This window comes from Lampris incognitus, chromosome 2, assembly GCF_029633865.1.
Source record: "Lampris incognitus isolate fLamInc1 chromosome 2, fLamInc1.hap2, whole genome shotgun sequence".
Classification (NCBI taxonomy): Eukaryota; Metazoa; Chordata; class Actinopteri; order Lampriformes; family Lampridae; genus Lampris; species Lampris incognitus.
Genome location: NC_079212.1, coordinates 114,956,211 through 114,975,266, shown reverse-complemented (window position 1 = coordinate 114,975,266; position 19,056 = coordinate 114,956,211). Strand labels below are relative to the sequence as shown.

At 41.1% G+C, this 19,056-nt stretch overlaps 1 protein-coding gene across 2 annotated transcripts; it reads right to left on the bottom strand.

The window, feature by feature from the left end:
- Positions 1-5,082: 5,082 nt before the first annotated feature.
- Positions 5,083-18,836, bottom strand: LOC130108522 (ATP-dependent RNA helicase DDX19B). Of its 2 annotated transcripts, none has more exons than XM_056275488.1 (12): positions 18,636-18,836; positions 18,076-18,115; positions 17,895-17,984; positions 17,588-17,723; positions 14,731-14,823; positions 13,540-13,642; positions 12,750-12,864; positions 11,623-11,800; positions 10,397-10,634; positions 9,915-10,077; positions 8,226-8,417; positions 5,083-8,014 (listed from the first exon to the last, which is right to left on the bottom strand). In XM_056275488.1, the coding sequence occupies exons 1-12, from the start codon at positions 18,690-18,692 to the stop codon at positions 7,953-7,955; spliced, it is 1,467 nt and encodes a 488-aa protein (XP_056131463.1). In that variant the 5' UTR covers positions 18,693-18,836; the 3' UTR covers positions 5,083-7,952. The 2 variants fall into 2 exon arrangements, with proteins under 2 accessions (XP_056131463.1, XP_056131465.1); XM_056275490.1 differs by having other exon boundaries at positions 17,895-17,963.
- Positions 18,837-19,056: the final 220 nt, after the last annotated feature.

Genomic DNA, 19,056 nt, shown 5'->3' with positions numbered 1-19,056 from the left:
GTGGACTATGATGTTTGCGGATGACATTGTGATCTGCAGTTAGAGTAGGGTGCAGGTTTGAGGAGAGCCTGGAGAGGTGGAGGTATGTACTGGAGAGAAGAGGAATGAAAGTCAGTAGGAGCAAGACAGAACACATATGCGTGAATGAGAGGGAGGACAGTGGAATAGTAAGGATGCAAGGAGTAGAGGTGACGAAGGCGTATGAGCTTAAATACTTGGGGTCAACTGGCCAAAGTAACGGGGAGTACAGAAGAGAAGTGAAGAAGAGAGGGCCGACAGGGTAGAGTGGGTGGAGAAGAGTATCAGGAGTGATTTGCAACAGAAGGGTACCAGCAAGAGTTAAAGGGAAGGTTTACAAGATGGTTGTGAGACCAGCTATGTTATATGGTTTGGAGACAGTGGCACTGACGAAAAGACAGGAGGCAGCGCTGGGGGTGGCAGAGTTGAAGATGTTAAAATTTTCATTGCGAGTGATGATAAATATATTAGATGGACAGCTCAGGTTGGATGGTTTGAAGAAAAAGCAAGAGAGGCAAGATTGAAATTGCTTGGTGTGGAGGAGAGATGCTGGGTATATGGAGCTGCTCCCATTAGGGGTCGCCACAGCGGATCACCCGTTTCCATTTCCTCCTGTCCTCTGCAGTCTCCTTTGTCACACCAGCCACCTGCATGTCCTCTCTCACCACATCCATAAACCCCCACTTTGGCCTCCCTGGCAACTCCATATTCAGCATCCTTCTCTCAATATACCCAGCATCTCTCCTCCACACATGTCCAAGCCATCTCAATCTTGCCTCTTTTGCTTTGTCTCCAAACCGTCCAACCTGAGCTGTCCCTCTAATACCCCTTTGTCCTTCTTTGTCACTCCCAATGAAAATGTTAGCATCTTCAACTGTGCCACCTCTAGCTCCACCTCCTGTCTTTTTGTCAGTGGCACCGTCTCCAGACCATCTAACTTAGCTGGTCTACAACCATCTTGTAAACCTTCTCTTTAACTCTTACTGGTACCCTTCTGTCACAAATCACTCCTGACAATCTTCTCCACAATTATAAGATATACTACCATAGGAAAGACAGTAAAAGGAATGGTGTGGAAATAATCCTAGACAGAGAGCTACAACAGAAAGTCATAGAAGTAAAGGGGGAATCAGATAGGCTGATTTGGATCAGGTTGGATTTGTATGGACATCTGACAAATATAATAAATTTAAATCCACCACAGTTGGGTTGCGATGAGGAACCAGCAAACCACACCGGCATGCAGTGTGGTTTGCCGGTTTCTCCGCCGCAGACAAAAAGGCTCTCCAGAGAATCACCAGGACAGCAGAAAAAAATCATCAGTTGTCCCCTCCCTCCTCTTTCAGACATTGCCTCTCGAGAGCCAAAAGCATCATCAAGGACAATTGACCTTTCGCAAAGTACCGCCCCAGAATGGTGCTTGTCCAATCCTACCTTGGCAACGGTCCGTCAAGCTTTCAAACACACAACAAAATGCTGAAACAGTGTGCCTATGGAATCTGCAAACCGGATACTAGATATCTGAAAAGTTTGGAGGGGGTGTAATTTTCTTTCCCTTCGCGAAACCCAGAACGCAAGAAGCGCAATGTCGGCAATAGATTTCGCAGTATAGCAGACCCCATGGCCAGCTTAATCCATCCAAAATCAACAAAAATACCTGTCTGCTCCAAGCTAAGCTTGCTACTAGCTATTATTGATAGCTAATACAGCTAACGTATTATTACTGTTACTTTTACCCACACAATGCGCTGATTTCTTCCTTCATGTTTTGGTGTTTTCCGACTACCTCCTGGATAGTTCTGAAATGCTTGACGGGGATAGCAACAGTAACTAAGGGGGGCGGGACTTTGCGAAAGGTCAATTCACACCCCAGCAACCACCTGTTTGAACTATTACCCTCTGGCAGGCGCTTCCGGTCCATCAGATCCAAAACCACCAGATTCACCAATAGCTTTTTCCCAAATGCAATAATCGCACTAAACAAACATAGTTAAACCTCTCACAGCCACCTCTCGCACTTTAATGCCTGCATTTTATCCCATTGTTGCTCCTTTATCAATGTTGTCTTGCTATTGTGTACTTTATTCCATTACTGTTTTATCCCATTGCTTTTTTTAAATCATTTTTGTCTTTTTAATGTGTGCTTTTTATTTATTTTATTGTTGCACCACAGTGGAGTTGCACTCCCAGTTTCGTTGTATTGAAAAGTATGATGACAATAAAGGCATTCAATTCAATTCAATTCAATTCAAGGAAGAAAATGTGAATTTCTGGAGACAACTGGACGATGTAATGGCAGACATACCAGGGGATGAAAGAGTTTTCATTGGAGCAGACTTGAATGGACACGTGGGAGAAGGAAATGGTAGTGATGAGGATATCATGGGAAAATTTGGGTTTGGAATGAGAAATGCAGGTGGGGAGTTGATAGCTGATTTTGCTACAAGGAATGATATTACTCTAGTTAATACATATTTCAAAAAGAGGGAAAATCAGACAGTAACCTACAATAGCAGAGGCATAACTTCTGCAGAGACTACATTTTATGCAGAAAGCAGCAATTGAGGGAAGTTATAAATTGCAAAGTAATACAGAGCAAGTGTGTAACAAAACAACATAGACCACCGATATGCCAAATAAAGACAAGAAGCAAACTCATAAAAGTGTAAAGACCAGCAGCATGGAAGATTAAATGGTGGAAGCTGAAAGAGGAACCTTGTAGAGAAAGCTTTAGGATGAAGGTAAGAGAACTGTTGGGAGATAGATTGCCACTAGATTGGAATAGAACAGCAGAAGCACTAAGGGAAGCAGGCAGGTGAGTGCTAGGAGAATCTCAAGGGGGTAAAAAGAAGGGACAGGAAAGTCGGTGGGGAAGGAAGTAGTGCAGCACTGCATAAAGAAGAAAAAGTTGGCCAAAATGAAGCTGGACAAAAACGAGAATGAGCAAAACAAGAATGAATACAAGAAAGCTAAGAGAGAAACTAAGAGAGTGGTAGTGATAGCAAGGGCAAGAGTATATGAGGACCTGTACAAAAGACTAGATACAAAGGAAGGAGAGAAGGATGTACGTATATAGAATAGCGAAACAGAGAGATAGAGCAAGCAAGGATGTTGAACTAGCAAAAATGATCAAAGACGCAGATGAAAGAGTACTGTCAAAAGATGAGGATATTTTACAGAGATGGAGGGATTATTTCAGCCACCAAATGAATGAAGAAAATAACAGAGAACGGACAGATGAACCACCAAGGAATGAAGAGGACGTGGGAGAGATTACAAGGGATGAGGTGATAAAAGCATTGCAATGAAGGAAAAATGGAAAAGCTGGAGGACCGGACAATATACCAGAAGTCTGGAAATACTTAGGCAATACTGGCATAGAGTTCCTGACTAGACTCTTCAACAACATAATACAGACTGGGAAAATGCCAGATGAATGGAGAAAGAGCATAGTGGCACCAATTTATAAGAAAAAAGGTGATACTCAAAGTTACAACAACTACAGAAGGATACAATTGATGGGACATACAATGAAGTTATGGGAGACACTGCTTTAAGTGAGACTTAGGAAGGAAGTGACTATAGGGCAAGAACAATTTGGATTCATGACTGGAAGAAGTACTACAAATGCAATATTTGTACTCAGGACCTTAGCTGAAAAATACATTGAAAGACAAAAAGAATTGCACTGTGTATTTATTGGTTTGGAGAAGACATATGACAGAATACTGAGAGAGGAGTTGTGGTATTGCCTGACAGCAAAGGGAGTGGCAGAAAATTACATCAGCATAATTCAGGACATGTACAGGGACTGTAAGACTGTAGTTCAATGTGCAGTGGATACAACAAGCAATTTTGATGTAAAGGTAGGACTGCATCAAGGATCGGCAATGAGCCCTCACCTGTTTGTGATACTGATGGACAGCCTCACAGAACATCTTAAGAAAGAGCCACTATGGAGCATGTTTGCTGATGACATCGTGCTCGCAAACGAGGACAAGGAAAGGTTGGAGAGAGATCTTGAAGACTGGATAGAAGCGCTAGAGATTAGAGGACTAAAGATCAACAGAACAAAGTCTGAGTACTTGTGTATAAATAAGCACGTAAAGTCCAGGATGGACCTCAAGGAGGAGAAGATGTCCCAGAAGTTAACAAATTCAAGTACTTAGAATCGACAATACAGACAGAAGGCAGTGGTAAGAAGGAAGTCAAGAAAAGGACACAATCTGGGTGGAATTCATGGAGAAAGGTAGCTGGAGTACTTTGAGACAAAATAATGCTGTTGAGGGTAAAGGGCAACATATACAAATCAATGGTTAGACCTGCCATGCTCTATGGAATGGAAGCAGTGACAACAACAGAGGCTAGAATCTACATTACAGGTAACAGAGATGAACATGCTACGTTGGTCCATGGGAATGACTAGAAAAGACCGGAAGAGAAATGAAGAAGTGAGAGCTACATTCAAGATCAGAGGAATGGAAGCGAAGCTGAGAGAGACAAGATTGAGATGGTTTGGGCATGTACAGAGAGGAGGCATAGACGAAATAGGAAGGAAGGTATTTGACCTGAAAATACCTGGCAAAAGAAAAAGGAAGAACAAGGAAAAGATGGAGAGACCAGATAGAGGAGGACATGAGGAGGGTTGGACTGCAGGAGAGGGATGCGTCAGACAGAAAGCGATGGAGGGCAAAAATCCGCTGTGGTGACCCATGAGAAACAGGGAACAAGCCGAAAGAAGAAGAAAAAGTGTACAACATTGACGTCACTGGCCGTTATTGTTCTGCATAGTTTTGGCAGCATTTGAGAGATACACTGAAGACTGCACAGTATTATGGCTGCTAAAGGAGTGTTATCCCTACAACTCATATTTCTAATGGTGAAAATAATGGCAAGTAATCTTGCTACCCGGGATGACGAAGTTACTGTTCCCTCGCAGCTTAATATGCATTGCAATCAAAAACTACATAACCTTCCTCTTTTTCATCCATTCCCATTTGCCTTTAATAATGCATCTTATTAGATACCTTATTGCAGAGGAAATTGACGATTTGCTCAATTTTTATCCAATTTCTCCAGATCTAGTCCTCAGAAAAGCAGCTTTCTTCCAGTGGAAACCAAGAGGACTAGTGGTTCAAGTAGACTGTTTTTTTCTTGTTGCATACACATTATAGCAACAAATTTTTTTCTTTTTTTCATATATGTAGGACAATATACATGCGGTTCTTCTCATTTTAAAATCCAAATTGGACGTATGCTCTATGTGCCAATGTGGCAATCACTCGAGGTCACTGAAATGGATTCATTATTGTGTTGTGTAATTATTTACATGGCTCTATCTTGAACAATAAAATATACCTTAGTGGACAGACAAAAGGGGAAGCAAGGATTACATTGTATACATGGATGTACAAGAGGTATCAGACTCTAAAGATTAACATTGATGTGTTCTTTTAATTCAGCACACTGATCAAAAATACACGACTGTGTCCATGAACGCAGCTCGGATACAGAATGTCATATCTCTGAAACAAGCTGACATTTCTACTCAAGACCTTCAGTATACCACATGACACAACTTGCCTCAAACCCAGTTAAGTAATATAACTACTAGTCTGTATTCAATGATGAACTGGTTTTTGGTAGGTACAGCAAGGGAACAAGGTATACAAAATGTTTGGTGCTCAGTCCATTAGTCTAAGCGGTTTGTGTGCATCCATGGCTGTCCCATACAGTGGTATTCTTTATAGACCAACGAAGTGCACTCAGATTACTCCCCATGATAAAGCATACATCCAAATGTCCAAATAAAACGGCATACACTGCTTCCTCACATCCAAAAAAGATTTTGCAGACATGGTCACTGCTCTATCAGATAAGCGAGCTCTCACTTGCTTTATAATTTAGCTGCATCTGCTAATCGAGTACACTTATTTTAGGCAAGTAATCCCACTAACAGACTATTGAAACACTCACACTTGCATGCTTCTCAGCACCAGTGGGAGCCAATGGAGGTTTGTAGAAGGTTCAGATTGATCAATCATTGCCCTTGTTGATCCAGTGCATTCATTAAATGCACTAATTCCATATTTTATCGATTTTGTGAAGTCACCCATTTATGCAATTGCTGATTTAGGCTCACTGTGAACACAATGTGCTCCATCTATCAAAATTGAAAGGAATGTTTTGCACTTCTTAGAAGTGACAGGCAGACAATCATTCAGCAACAATTTCTTCGACTTATTGTTTTAAATATGTACAAAAGTACAAATTTTCTGTCCATGCGACCATGTTGGGGTAACATAGTAAATCTTGTTGGCATAGGTCCTGTGGTTGGTTAAGTCACATCAGCTTTTGGTTTCAAGAGGAAAGAGAATTCACACATCATGTAAGATGTCCATATTTCAATATAGGATTAAAATTTCAAGTGTCAGTATACTGAGCCCAGTGTCTTTGTATATCAATAACAAAATCCTATATATATCTATATAAAATGCACTTGTGGAAGGCATTGTGTTAATATTTCACCACATAATCCTTAAAAATGACAGCTAAATAGCACAACCTGGGTGGAAAAAATGTCAGAAGTCAAAGTTGAGACCCCGATTTAAAAGATTGCGTGGGGCAGTGAGACACAAGGGGACTTCATCACATCAGACCCAAATTGTGTTAAAACCATGTTCATAAGATAGATAATGGAGACAATGGCAGTTTAAGGCTATGGTCACACATGCATGAATGCAGGCGAATGACCATCGCCTGCCAAGGCGAAATTCGTATCGTCTTACTGAATGTGGGCAGTGCAGGATGTGATGCCAGGTGGGGTCAACCACACACTCTTCTTCAGTATTGGTTGAGGCTGCAGCTTCGCCGATCAAAGTTCACCAAAGCTGAACACCATGCAAAGATGCAAATTTCCTTCACCACCAGAAGTGAACATTTTCTTCGTCCCGTTCGCTTGCATAGAACGGAAGTCAACGGGAGGCGAATATTCGCCAATGTTAATTTCACTCATGTGTGACCATGCCTTAACAGTGGCTCTAAGCCACTCATGGAGCATTATGGCCATAATACTTACTAAGCTGATAAAACTGACGTAAGTAGTTGGCTGATGAAACGGTAGTATTTGTATATCCATGGTTTGGAATTAGTATTCTTTAGCATTCCTATTTGGCGTTTAACTACAAACCCTGATGCTAAAACTGAGGTTCTCAAGATGATTTTCTTTTATTATTGTGAGTAAAGTTTGATAAAATTTCAATAACAGTTATCACAGTTTGATGATAGTTTGCATAGACCCTTTAAACCCAACCATAATCATATCTACCATGCAACCCTAATAATTAAAAATCAAATTATTAATCAGTAAAGCATACCCATCTTTACCCTTTGTACTCTTGACTTTTGGTAGTCACAATAGAGCACAATAAAGGCTATGGTAAATTGCATGACAAGGTTACATTCAGTTACAATATGTTCCTGTTCATTGAAAACTAGCAATGCTGTGGCACCATAGAAATTATTCTTTTCTGGTTTGGACTGCTGCAATTAACACTCAAAAAGAACATTAAAATCTCTGAGTACAGAAACAGCTTTTATCATGCCGCCACTAGGGCAAGCACAGGTGTATTTCTATATTGTGCACAGTAAAACAGCAGACCGCGCCTGCTTTTGTAGCATCAATATATGACAAAAAGCTTATAGGTTTTATTAAATTAAGTACAAAGAGAGAAATTGGGTATGCTCCAGAGATTAAAAAAAACAAAAAAACAACACATCCGAGATACGACATGTCCATGTGTAAACATATGCTGTTTGTGGGTTCGCTCTTTCCTCTGACAACTAAAAAATATAATAAAAGCGTAAAATATTAGGAGCATTCAGTCCTTGGAGAGGGTTAAGAAGGGTGGAGAAGTTTGATGACACTCTTCTCTTTAGCTGGCAATCTTTTCAATTTCATCTAGATCGTCTGTGTCTAGTTTCTCAATTTTCTTGTCTGTCGAGGGAAAGAACACAAAAATGGTAAGGTTTACTCAGAGGGGCAAACATCTAGCACATAAATCACTAGTCCATTTGGGATGACACATTTTTGTTGTTCAGGGAGGGGGAAGATATAATTTGACAGTGATCAACCTGACAAATGGGTGTGCGTATGCTTTGACAATAAAATGACAGTAAATTGAGTGTGCAGATACTGTTGGCCTTACTGAAATGTTCCTGGATTCTGTTGAGGATATTCATACTGAACTTGCTGTCCACCATGTTGATGGCCAGTCCCCTTTTGCCGAACCGACCTGTGCGTCCAATCCTGTGCAGGTATGTCTCATTGTCTGGGTTACCGTCCTTATCCACAGGTAGGTCAAAATTGATCACCACAGAAACCTGCTCAACATCGATTCCTAAATGGATGACATAATCAGAAAGCAAGAGGAATGAGGGGAAGGAAATGTGTATAACCATCATGTATTCCCAAACGTTTGATTATACAACATATATGGGTGTGCACCGGCCCTGTGATGGCCTGGCAGCCTGTACAGTGTGTCTCCAAGCTTGCCACCCAGTGACTGCTGGGATAGGCTCAAGCATCCTGTGACCCCGGTTGGGACAAGCGGCTTGGATAATGGATGGATGGATGGGTGTGCACTGCTAATGGATTAGATGGCTATTCAATTATTTCAAATTATGTTTAATAAATTCCTTTTTCAATAATGCCCATTCTGTTTAAGCATGCTTTTTAATTTACGGGTGTTGGGTCGCATGTACACAAGCTTTAGTTTTTACTGTGGAACCTTGCAGGTTTACGAAGAAAACAGAAGGTTAAACCAGTTATTAACGTTGTTGTCGTTGTTGGCGTCTCTCGTGTCCGAGGATCCATTCCAAGAGATGGAAAAAAAACAAACTCTTGGAGCCATTCGCTAAAGCCTTGATTAAAGTGGTGATCAGGTCATGACGCTGGTCCACACTGCTTGGCCACAGAGCATCTAGTTCCATGGCAACACAAGAGTGAAGATGATGGAATCCGCCACAGGTTGCACCCAAGTCATGGTCGGATTGGGAATCCGGACTGCTCACTTGTTAGGCACTCACGAGCCAGGGATGTGTGGGATTTTTATAGCCGCCAGTCGGTGGTCCCGTTAGGCTTTAGCCAGCTGAGTGCTGCCCATGTTACGCCAACTCCACAAGTGAAGTCCAGTCAATACCGCGAGGAGGGGCCTATCTGGGGTTTGTCATGCATGCAGGAATCGGTAGCCTGAACCTTTCAGCCTAGATCACATGACGCTTCAGCAAGTTAATTAGGGGCTAACTAACCACTGTTATTAACAATAGTTAGTTAGCCCCTAAAATAGCTGTTACTCCTATCTCTAATACAAAATGAGAAAATGTTGTCCTATCATTGTTCAGAAAGTATGTCGGCATGTAGTAATGTCTTGAACTGGCACTAAATGAAGCCCTAATTTTGCGCAATATGCATTAAGATATTTTATGGAAAATTGTCCTGTGATGGCCTGGCGGCCTGTCCAGGGTGTGTCCCTGCCTGCTGCCCAATGACTGCTGGGATAGGCTCCAGCATCCCCTTGACCCTGAGAGCAGCATAAGCAGTTTGGATAATGGATGGATGGATGTTGTGCCCCAAATTTCAAATCCTTTATAACTGAATCATATATTGATTGTGTAAACTCTTGTTTCTTTTCGTCTAGCCTCATTCTCCTTTGAACCCATTTTTCCACATTTTCTATACCTTACAAACAGTATGCTTTATTACAAAAAGCATGTTCTGTATTTGAGGTCCTTGTGTGTAAAGCAGTTTCTAATGACCTTTGTGGGTTTTTTTTTTAAACTAACTGCCAGGAAAGCATGTGGTAAACAATATCCTCCAAGCTGTATGTGGCACCTACCTCGTGCACAAACATTTGTGGTGACCAGGACTTTTTCTTTGCCATCCCTGAAGCGTTCGATGACAGCGGCCCTCTGTTCCACTTGCATCTCTCCGCTGAGGAGTGCCACCTGGTGGCCTTCTCTGGACAGCTCTCCAGCAAGCCAGCCTGCTGTCTTCCTTGTCTGAACCACACAAGAGAGACTCATCAACAAATCTTCATCCATGGCACTAGTTTTTAACAATTGTGTGGGATGAACAACAAGACGACGAGATAACATTCTGATAAGGTCACAAAGGCCTAAATCAAGGGATTACTGTACTATGTAATACATAAGTTAACAATTTAATTCTTAAAAAGTTGATGCCTAATGGAAAAACCATTTGAGAATCTTATTTACTAATGAAATATAATCTGTATTTTTCATTGCACCTCACGATGGGAGACATCTACACACAATGCCAATATGAAAGAGTGAGCCAAAACAATCTGCATAGGCTCACATGGCAGAAGATCATGGCCTGGGCTATGGTGATGGCTCCGTAGATGTTGCAGAGAGCATGGAACTTCTCCTCTTTGCTGTTACATAGCACATAGTACTGTTTGATGGTGTCTAACGTCTCCTCCTCTCGCTTAAGCTTGATGATGTTGGGGTCAGGCACAATGCGCTGGGCAAACTTCCATACAGACTCCTCGAAGGTAGCTGAGAAAAGCAGCATCTGGCAGTTCTTGGGTAGCACCCTGGATGGCAGGGACGAGGAGAGAGCAAAGCCCAAATAAATTTGCAGGTTAGGAAAGGTGAAAATGGTTATTATTAACACTAGAATGACCAAGGCCATCATTTTGATGGTTTTGGATTTTCAAGTTTAACAACTTTGTGGGAAAAAAAAGATACAGACCTGCTGCTCCCTGAACGTTCCTAAAATTGCATATCTTTGCATTAAAATGAGTTTTAGATCAATTGCACCCAAAAAAAAAGTTATAAGAGCTACCTAAAACGACCATGAGCCATCAAAAAGACAGCTTGTAATTTGCGCGTGATCATGTGCGTCATGTCACTATTTATGACTTGGTCGTATCATTTCCTTCGCAAAGTTGATTGCTGTCCTAGAAACATACTAGCGTTCTCCAGTGCAGAGAAATAGTCTAAACTTGATTGATTACTGCCAGCATGTCTGGGTGCAGATGCCGTTTCAGACACACCATGACTACCAATGAGGCATTGCAGTTATTTACAGACGTTGGACAGCGGCAATTTTAAATTGTTTGAAAAATAGTATTGAAGTTGTTAAAATGTTAATTTTGGTGTCAGCTGTTTCCTAACATACATACTAATATATGTAATGCATTAATATCTAAATTGGGTATCTATCTCTACAGAATATGGAGTTTAAAAACCGGCGGTCATTTTGACAGCCCATGGTCATTTTGGGTAGGAGTGAAATCCTGGTCGTTCTAGTGTTAAGGCCTCTATCGACCTTGTGCATACTTTGCTTGGGATCAAAGTGCCGGTTGGAGGCATGGAACTAGACATTATGAGGACCAAATCCAATATATCATTCTATTTGATGATACCACAGCTAGTATAAAGAACTAGTCTTAACTAGCTCTCCACTTGGGAGCGCCTGTCATTTATTCATTAAGGAATTTTTAATCAGTGTGTATTAAAGGTTTTTTTTTCCTTCTCTCTGGGACCATAGTTTGTGTGTGTGTGTGTGTGTGTTCAGACCTCTGAATGCGGATGCTCTGGTCCTGGTGACCCTGTGTGGCAATCATGACATCAGCCTCGTCCAGAACAAACACCTTGATCTTCTTAGGGTCTATGAACTTGAACTTGAGACACCAGTCTAGCATTGTACCAGGGGTGCCGATTACTATCTGCTCCTGCAACTTCATGCCCCGCTGCACTGAGGTGGGCACACGAAATAAACACATAAGCACACGTACAAATTACCACCACCTCCATGCAGTACAGGTACCTCCTTCACAAGGAGGAACATCCCAATACTAATGCAATACCAATCGTCATAATCTTTATAATCTCTAAACCACCACATATACCAACACCATTATTATGACCAAAGAAGTCTCACACTGCATGTATATGCAATTACTGAAATATCTGACTTCCTGCCAAAAATGCAGTTGTTGATATAATTTCAATACGAAAACATTCTAAAACCAAGGCTATCATAATTTGACCCAGGCATAGACATACATGCAGGGTTCTACCCTGTGAATTATATATGAATTCTGTGGCTTGCCATGACTATGGTAGTCCTTTTCTATTTCTTTATGGCTAACCACCCTCATTTGATCTATAGATACAAAAGGGGGGAAGTGGGGGGTTAAAACCCTTTTTATTTCTCAAGTGAAAACAAACATTGTTTTGAATGTGGCTTCTAAACATAAAAAATCCTGATCAAACATCAAAATGCTCTATAACTTTACCATTATCACATTACACGACTTTCTTCCACATTAAAATGTTACGATATTCCTAAATTTCCCTCAACTTATGCTACACGACAACAGACATTTGCAGGATACAGGCGATTGGCAACATTGCTATTGTTTTCTCCACATAGCAACTGGAATTACAACATTTTAAAATTTGGTAGTAGGTTTAAAAGCACTTTCAAACATGTTTGAGTTAACACACCAGGTATGACAATGGACCAACAAGCAAATTTTGATAAGCAGATAGGTGGGTAAGCATCATACCAATATTAAGAAGAAATGAACTTTGCTGGATATAGTTACACGATCATGTCTCTCAGAAGTTGTAGTAGTGAGGATAGTGAGTAGTATAGATAGTGAGAATAGACAGATATGTGAAGAGAAGAACAGCCTTACACTTGTTGCCTCTGATGGCATAGACCAGCTTGACTTCAGGGTAATGTTTTCCCATTTGCTCAATAACCTTGCCAGTCTGAAGTGCCAGCTCATAGGTGGGTGACACACATAGGCACTGCAAACAAAATACAAAATCAAGTTTCCCATTTAGTGTCCTGGCAATGGATAGTTTATTTTTTCAACGATTGTTATTATCATAATAGGATTTCAAATAAAATCCCGAAATAGGAATTCATGAACAGATGGACTGATATTTTGAACTTTAGTCACTTCTCACCAGCTTTTTATTTACAATGGACAAATTTACTTTACTGGACAAAAAAAAAAAAAAAAAAAAAAAACAACAAAAAACTTTTATGCTAACTAGCCATTCTTACTAGTTAACAAAGCCTTTTCTAGGGTAGTTGAAAAATGCCTAAAATATGAAGAACCCCCAACACCTACCCAAAAAGTGCCAAACTAAGCATGCAAGGTCATTTAATGTGCCATTTTATCAAGAGCTGTAACACATGCTGGATAGGTTTGTTTGCATATTTCTCTCAGGCTGAAGAACATTTACTTTTTCCCATATATTATTCATTTACATACACAGCCATGACTTAGTTGACAGTTGGCTGCCAACATTGAATTGTGTGAAAGTACTTCAGATAATACATAAGAAGACAGATAACAGCTTTCAGAAGATATTTCATGCAATGGGATAGATAAAAGAACAGACATTAAGTGCACAAGAAACAAAGGAGGAAGCACATCGAGGCCTTCGCCTGAGCACTTTCATTTTGGCACTAACCTGGGGGTATCTATTGTTGGGGTCTACGTGGCTCAGCATGGCCAGGACAAAGGCAGCGGTTTTACCTGTTCCTGACTGTGACTGGGCAATCAGATTCTGTGGACTAGAGGGTGTAGACCATTAGAACAGAAACACAAAGTGAAAACAAGTTGGGTAATGCCTTTTTCTGGATGTTCACTTAAAGTATAAGTAAGAGCTCATTCTTAGCCTGTCTCCACCAAATCACATTTGAAAAAGGCAAAAAAAAAAAAGGGTGGAGAGCAAGAGGAAAGTGAGGGTGGGCTGGCTGGGTTAAAGGTGGTAGTGCTGTAAAAAACCTCGCCCCATTTCTCACAAGTCTACTCAGAAAGTTTAGCTGGCTAACACCAGCATGTTGACTTTCTACTCGCTTCATATTTTATTAGTCTAAACATGCTGCCAACTATGTCGCCTACCACATGGGTCTCAGCGTTTTTGATGCCCCCATATTATGAAGGCAATTCAGAGTGGGTTGATCGATCATAAGGTGCATTTTTCTATGGACGCAAGAAAAATTACAGATTTTCTCCCTCAAAGTGGTCATGCTGCCAACTATGTCGCCTACCACACGGGTTTCAGTATCTTTGATGCCCCCATATTATGAGGGCAATTCAGAGTGGGTTGATCGATCATAAGGTGCATTTTTCCATGGATGCAAGAAAAAGCATAGATTTTCTCCCTCAAAGTGGTCATGCTGCCAACTATGTCGCCTACCACATGGGTTTCAGCATCTTTGATGCCCCCATATTATGAGGGCAATTCAGAGTGGGTTGATCGATCATAAGGTGCATTTTTCCATGGATGCAAGAAAAAGCATAGATTTTCTCCCTCAAAGTGGTCATAATGAGTCTAATATTTTGTTTAATTTGTCATGACAGCACTCATTCCCACCATCCTAGGCCCATACCAACGCATATTCAGCTCAAAAAAAAAAAAAAAAAAAAGTCGAAGTACCCCTTTAATTGGGAGGTAATTTCACTTGAAAGTTAAGTAAGGGAAATGGAAATTAACATTTTACCAGTTCAAGAATTACACAATATCAAAAAATATCAAATAAACTCATAATGATCAAAATCCCACAAATAAACAAACCTAGGTCAGTGACTTCAGAAAATCCTGAGTCAATTTAATGTGACTAGAATTAGAGTAATTTCAAGTATATTGTATACTCACGGTTCAGCTAGCATCATGGGCAAGGCATTTTCTTGGATTTTGGAAGGTCGGTTGAAGCCCATGCCATACACGCCTTGAAGCAGCTGAGGTTTGCTGATGAAAAAATTATCAAAATATCAAAACTTCAGACAAGTTACAGTGCCTTGCAAAAGTATTAAATCCCCTTGACAGTCATCACTAATGTCTGGGTTATAAATGACACTCACACATCTGTTACTGAACAATATTATTTTTGTGAGCCCAAGTTCATAAGCCGAGCGTGAAATCCATCAGAAAATGAAGACAAAGGAGCCTAATACGTAAGAGACAAAGTGATTAAAATGAGGGCGTCTGGGTAGCATAGCGGTCTATTCCGTTGCCTACCAACATGGGGATCTGTAGTTCGAATCCCCTTGTTACCTCAAGCTTGGCCGGGCGTCCCTACAGACACAATTGGCCGAGTCTGCAAGTGGGAAGCCAGATGTGGGTGTGTCCTGGTCGCTGTAGCGCCTCCTCTGGTCCATTGGGGTGCCTGTTCGTGGGGGGAGGGGGAATAGTGTGATCCTCCCACGCACTACGTCCCCCTGGTGAAACTCCTCACTGTCAGGTGAAAAGAAGCGGCTGGCGACTCCACATGTATCGGAGGAGGCATGTGGTAGTCTGCAGCCCTTCCTGGATCGGCAGAGGGGGTGGAGCGGAGCAGTGACTGGGATGGCTCGGCAGTGGGGTAATTGGCCGGGTACAATTGGGGAGAAAAATGGCGGGGGGGGGGGTAATTAAAATGCACAAGGTGGGAAAAGGATACAAAACAATATCCAAGTGTTTGGCTGTCCCATGGAACACTGTTGGATCCATTGTCAGAAAGTGGAAGCTGTATCACACCACCCAGACGCTTTGTAGGACAGGCCGTCCCTCAAAGCTAAGTGTCTGAACAAGACATGGGCTGGTGAGGAAAGCCACAGATGATCCTGCAATCATTTTGAAGGAGCTCTAGAGGTCAATGGCTGAAACTGGAGTAAATATGCATGAGTCAACCATATCACGGGCTCCTCCATAAATCTGGCCTGTATGGGAGGGTGGTAAGAAAGAAGCTGTTGTTCAAAACTATGCATATAAAAGCACACATGGAGTTTGCTACCATGCATGAGAGAGACCCAGTTAGGATGTGGGTAAAGGTTTTGTGGTCAGATGAGATGAAAGTTGAGCTTTTTGGCCAAAACTCAAAGTGTTATGTGTGGCGCAAACTTCACTACTCATGCCCTAAAAAACATCCTCCTTACAGTGAAGCATGGCGGCAGCAGCATAATGTTATGGGATTGCTTTTCATCTGCAGGCACTGGGAACCTTGTTCAAATTGAGGGAAGAATGGATGGAGCTAAATACAGGGAAATATTAGAAGAAAACCTGTTGCAGTCTGCCATAAAAACTGAAGCTTGGGAGAAGGTTCAACTTCCAGCAGGACAATGATCCTAAGCACAAGGCTAAAGCAACAATGGCATGGCTCAGCAACAAAAAGGTGAATGTTTTGGAGTGGCCAAGTCAAAGTCTGGACCTTAACCCCATTGAAAGTCTGTGGCACAGACTGAAAATCGCAGTCCAGAGGCGCCATCCCACCAACCTGCAAGACCTGTACAAATTCTGCCAAAAATAGGCAAAAATCACTCCAGAAAAAAGCCTGTGCAAAGCCTGTACATACTAATCTCAAGAGAATCATGGCTGTTATTGCAGCAAAAGGGTACTATACAAAGTATTGATATGTGGGGTTGAATATTTATGCAAGCACTATATTTTAGTTTTTAATTTATTTACAAAAGGTCAGCAAAACATTAACTTATTTTGGCTTTGAGAACATGCTGTTAAGCTTATGGGTTCACAAAAACAATATTGTTCAGGATCAGAGGTGTGAGTATCTTTTATAATCCAGAGTGATGATTGTCAAGGAGGTTGAATACATTTGCAAGGCACTGTATTATTCATATTCTTGCAAAAGTAGATTAACTAATTATACTGAACACCTTTTCCCCCAAAATGTAATGTTGCTTGCCTCTATCTGAAATATTGGCAAAACCAATCATAATTTATCGTAGAAAGTTGACTCAGTTCATCGGGACACAATGTTTATTGAGAGAGAAACATTTCATTACTCGTCTACGTGACCTCTTCAGTCTCAACCGACTGCAGGTATCCCCACCCTTGTAAACAATACAGTGGCATAACGACTGCAAACAATCGGTCTCATATGCAATTTGCCATGAGGATTAACTAGTTTCAATGGCAATGTGTACTTTTCACAGAAGGTTTGGGAATGGTTGCAATCACAGCACTGTATTCAACTTTCTGTGATTTTCTTACTTGGATTATTGAGCATGCATAAAGACACTTATAGCTTATATTTCCATAGCCTACGGGAGTCACCAAGTGACACAAAAGCATACAACAGCCTTTATAAACAACAAACAATAAAATTATAACAGATGCCACAGTATAAACACTGGAGCAGAGGATTAATTATGATGTTTAAGGATGTTTTGATAGAGATTGGATTGTTTGTTGGAGAGTTCATATCTGTGACTTTATGGTTCTGGAGAAATTTTAAGTCATCAGGAAACGTTTCTTTCCAAAAATTCAATTTCACTAACAGCCAAATGAAAAGACACTCTAAACTGGTGGCTTTATAGGGGTTTAAAGTTAACTATCCTTGCATCACTCAGATGTTGCACAATAACTGAGATGTTTTGGTCTACCCATTTGCATTAGTGTTCCTTGAACACATCATGAATACTGTGCTAGCAAGAAGAGATCAATTTAGTCAAACTCGAGCTTTAAGGAATGGATAGTTAGATGGATGGGTGAATAGATGGTTGGTAAATTCACTCACAGTCGGAGCTCTTCAAATGACTTAACAGAGTAGAGTGGGGAATTCGGATCCCTTTGCAGAACTTCCACTTGGTTGGTAGTGTTGACAAGATTACTACGGATCAACTTGTTCAACAGGGACTGGGCTGCTTTGTCCTCTGGAAAAACAAGACGTAACTCAGCATTTTACACAACTACTTTAAGTCTACGGGACTGAAAAGACAGCGAAGTAATCCAAGGCCACAGATAATCTGACTAGGTCACCAGGGGATGAAAATGTGGTTAAGTAATAAATAAGTGATATGTGCTTCTCTAAAAAACATACACACCTTTATCATCATCATCTGTGGCCTTGTTGCCCCCATCCGATTCTGTCTTCGCTGCTTCACTGCTAGAGTCTGTTGTATTTGCAGAGGTACCTGTGTCATGAATGGAATTATCCCATTGCTTTGGAAATTGTAGATATTACAGTCTTTATGATCCTTAAATGTTATGCCTTTGAGTACTTACCATTTTCTTCTGGTTTCTCTTTAATTTGCAAGTTACCAATCTGGGAGGAGAAACATATGAATATACGAAATAAATGACTTGAAACACTGAATGATCAGCTAGATGTGGGTCCGCATCAATTAAACGCCGACATGAGTTTCATTTGACAAGACACCTTTTGTTGAGAAGCTCTTGCATCATGACCTAGCTTACAGCTAACTGAAGCTTTTACAGCTCGTGCGTGTGTGAGAGAGAGAGCGAGAGAAAGAGGGAGAGAGACAGGGATAGAGAGAGAGAATGCAGCATTTCTGTTCGCAGCCAGCTAAATCAGCTAACGCTAGCTAGCCGGCACTATAGCAACCACGACCAACTACGCCGTCTCTGTACAAAGTGACTAGGTCTCAAAAAACGCTATACCGATATTGGGTAGAGACAATTTGCTTAAAAGGTAGAAAAACAAGTTCGAATAATAATTAAAAAAAACTAAAGTTAACATCGAGTAACTACATGAGTACATGTACCACAAAGGCCAGGGCGTTCGTTTATGTAAATGGCTGTTATCGTTAGCTTGTGCTGCGTACCGACTCGGCCGCGGCTTCTTGCTCGTCCACCGCCAGGGCCCAGGAATCTGTAGCCATTGTGTCGGTTCTCTTCTGTGATTCTACTACGTTGAACAGGCTTATAACTCAGCTAGGAGGACCCAGCCAAGAGTTAACAAAGTCTTGTACGTTACAAACTATCTCCTACAATGGCGTGTCAAATCCGAGTTCATGCACCGGGACAACCACGTACAACGTCCGGGTAGATGACTAGACTATAATGACATTAGTTCCTATGAGTATTCTACTGAAAGGTTCGAAAAGATGGGCAGTGGTTGGCACTGGAATTTGAATTTAATTGAAAGGTATATTCAAATAAAAGTAAAATAAAACACACAATACACCCGAAAGTATCCACTTCAAAATTGCGACCCTTAAGACTGAAATTTGACGAATTATGTAT

What these genes read in the sequence shown, in the direction of transcription:
- LOC130108522 (XM_056275488.1), bottom strand. Translation starts at nt 18,692, where the DNA reads ATGGCTACAGATTCCTGGGCCCTGGCGGTGGACGAGCAAGAAGCCGCG. An exon ending in CACAGATGATGATGATAAAG is followed by an intron (nt 17,724 to 17,894) that starts GTGTGTATGTTT and finishes TTGTTTTTCCAG; the next exon opens with AGGACAAAGCAGCCCAGTCC. An exon ending in CACAAATGTTTGTGCACGAG is followed by an intron (nt 8,418 to 9,914) that starts GTAGGTGCCACA and finishes TCATCCATTTAG; the next exon opens with GAATCGATGTTGAGCAGGTT.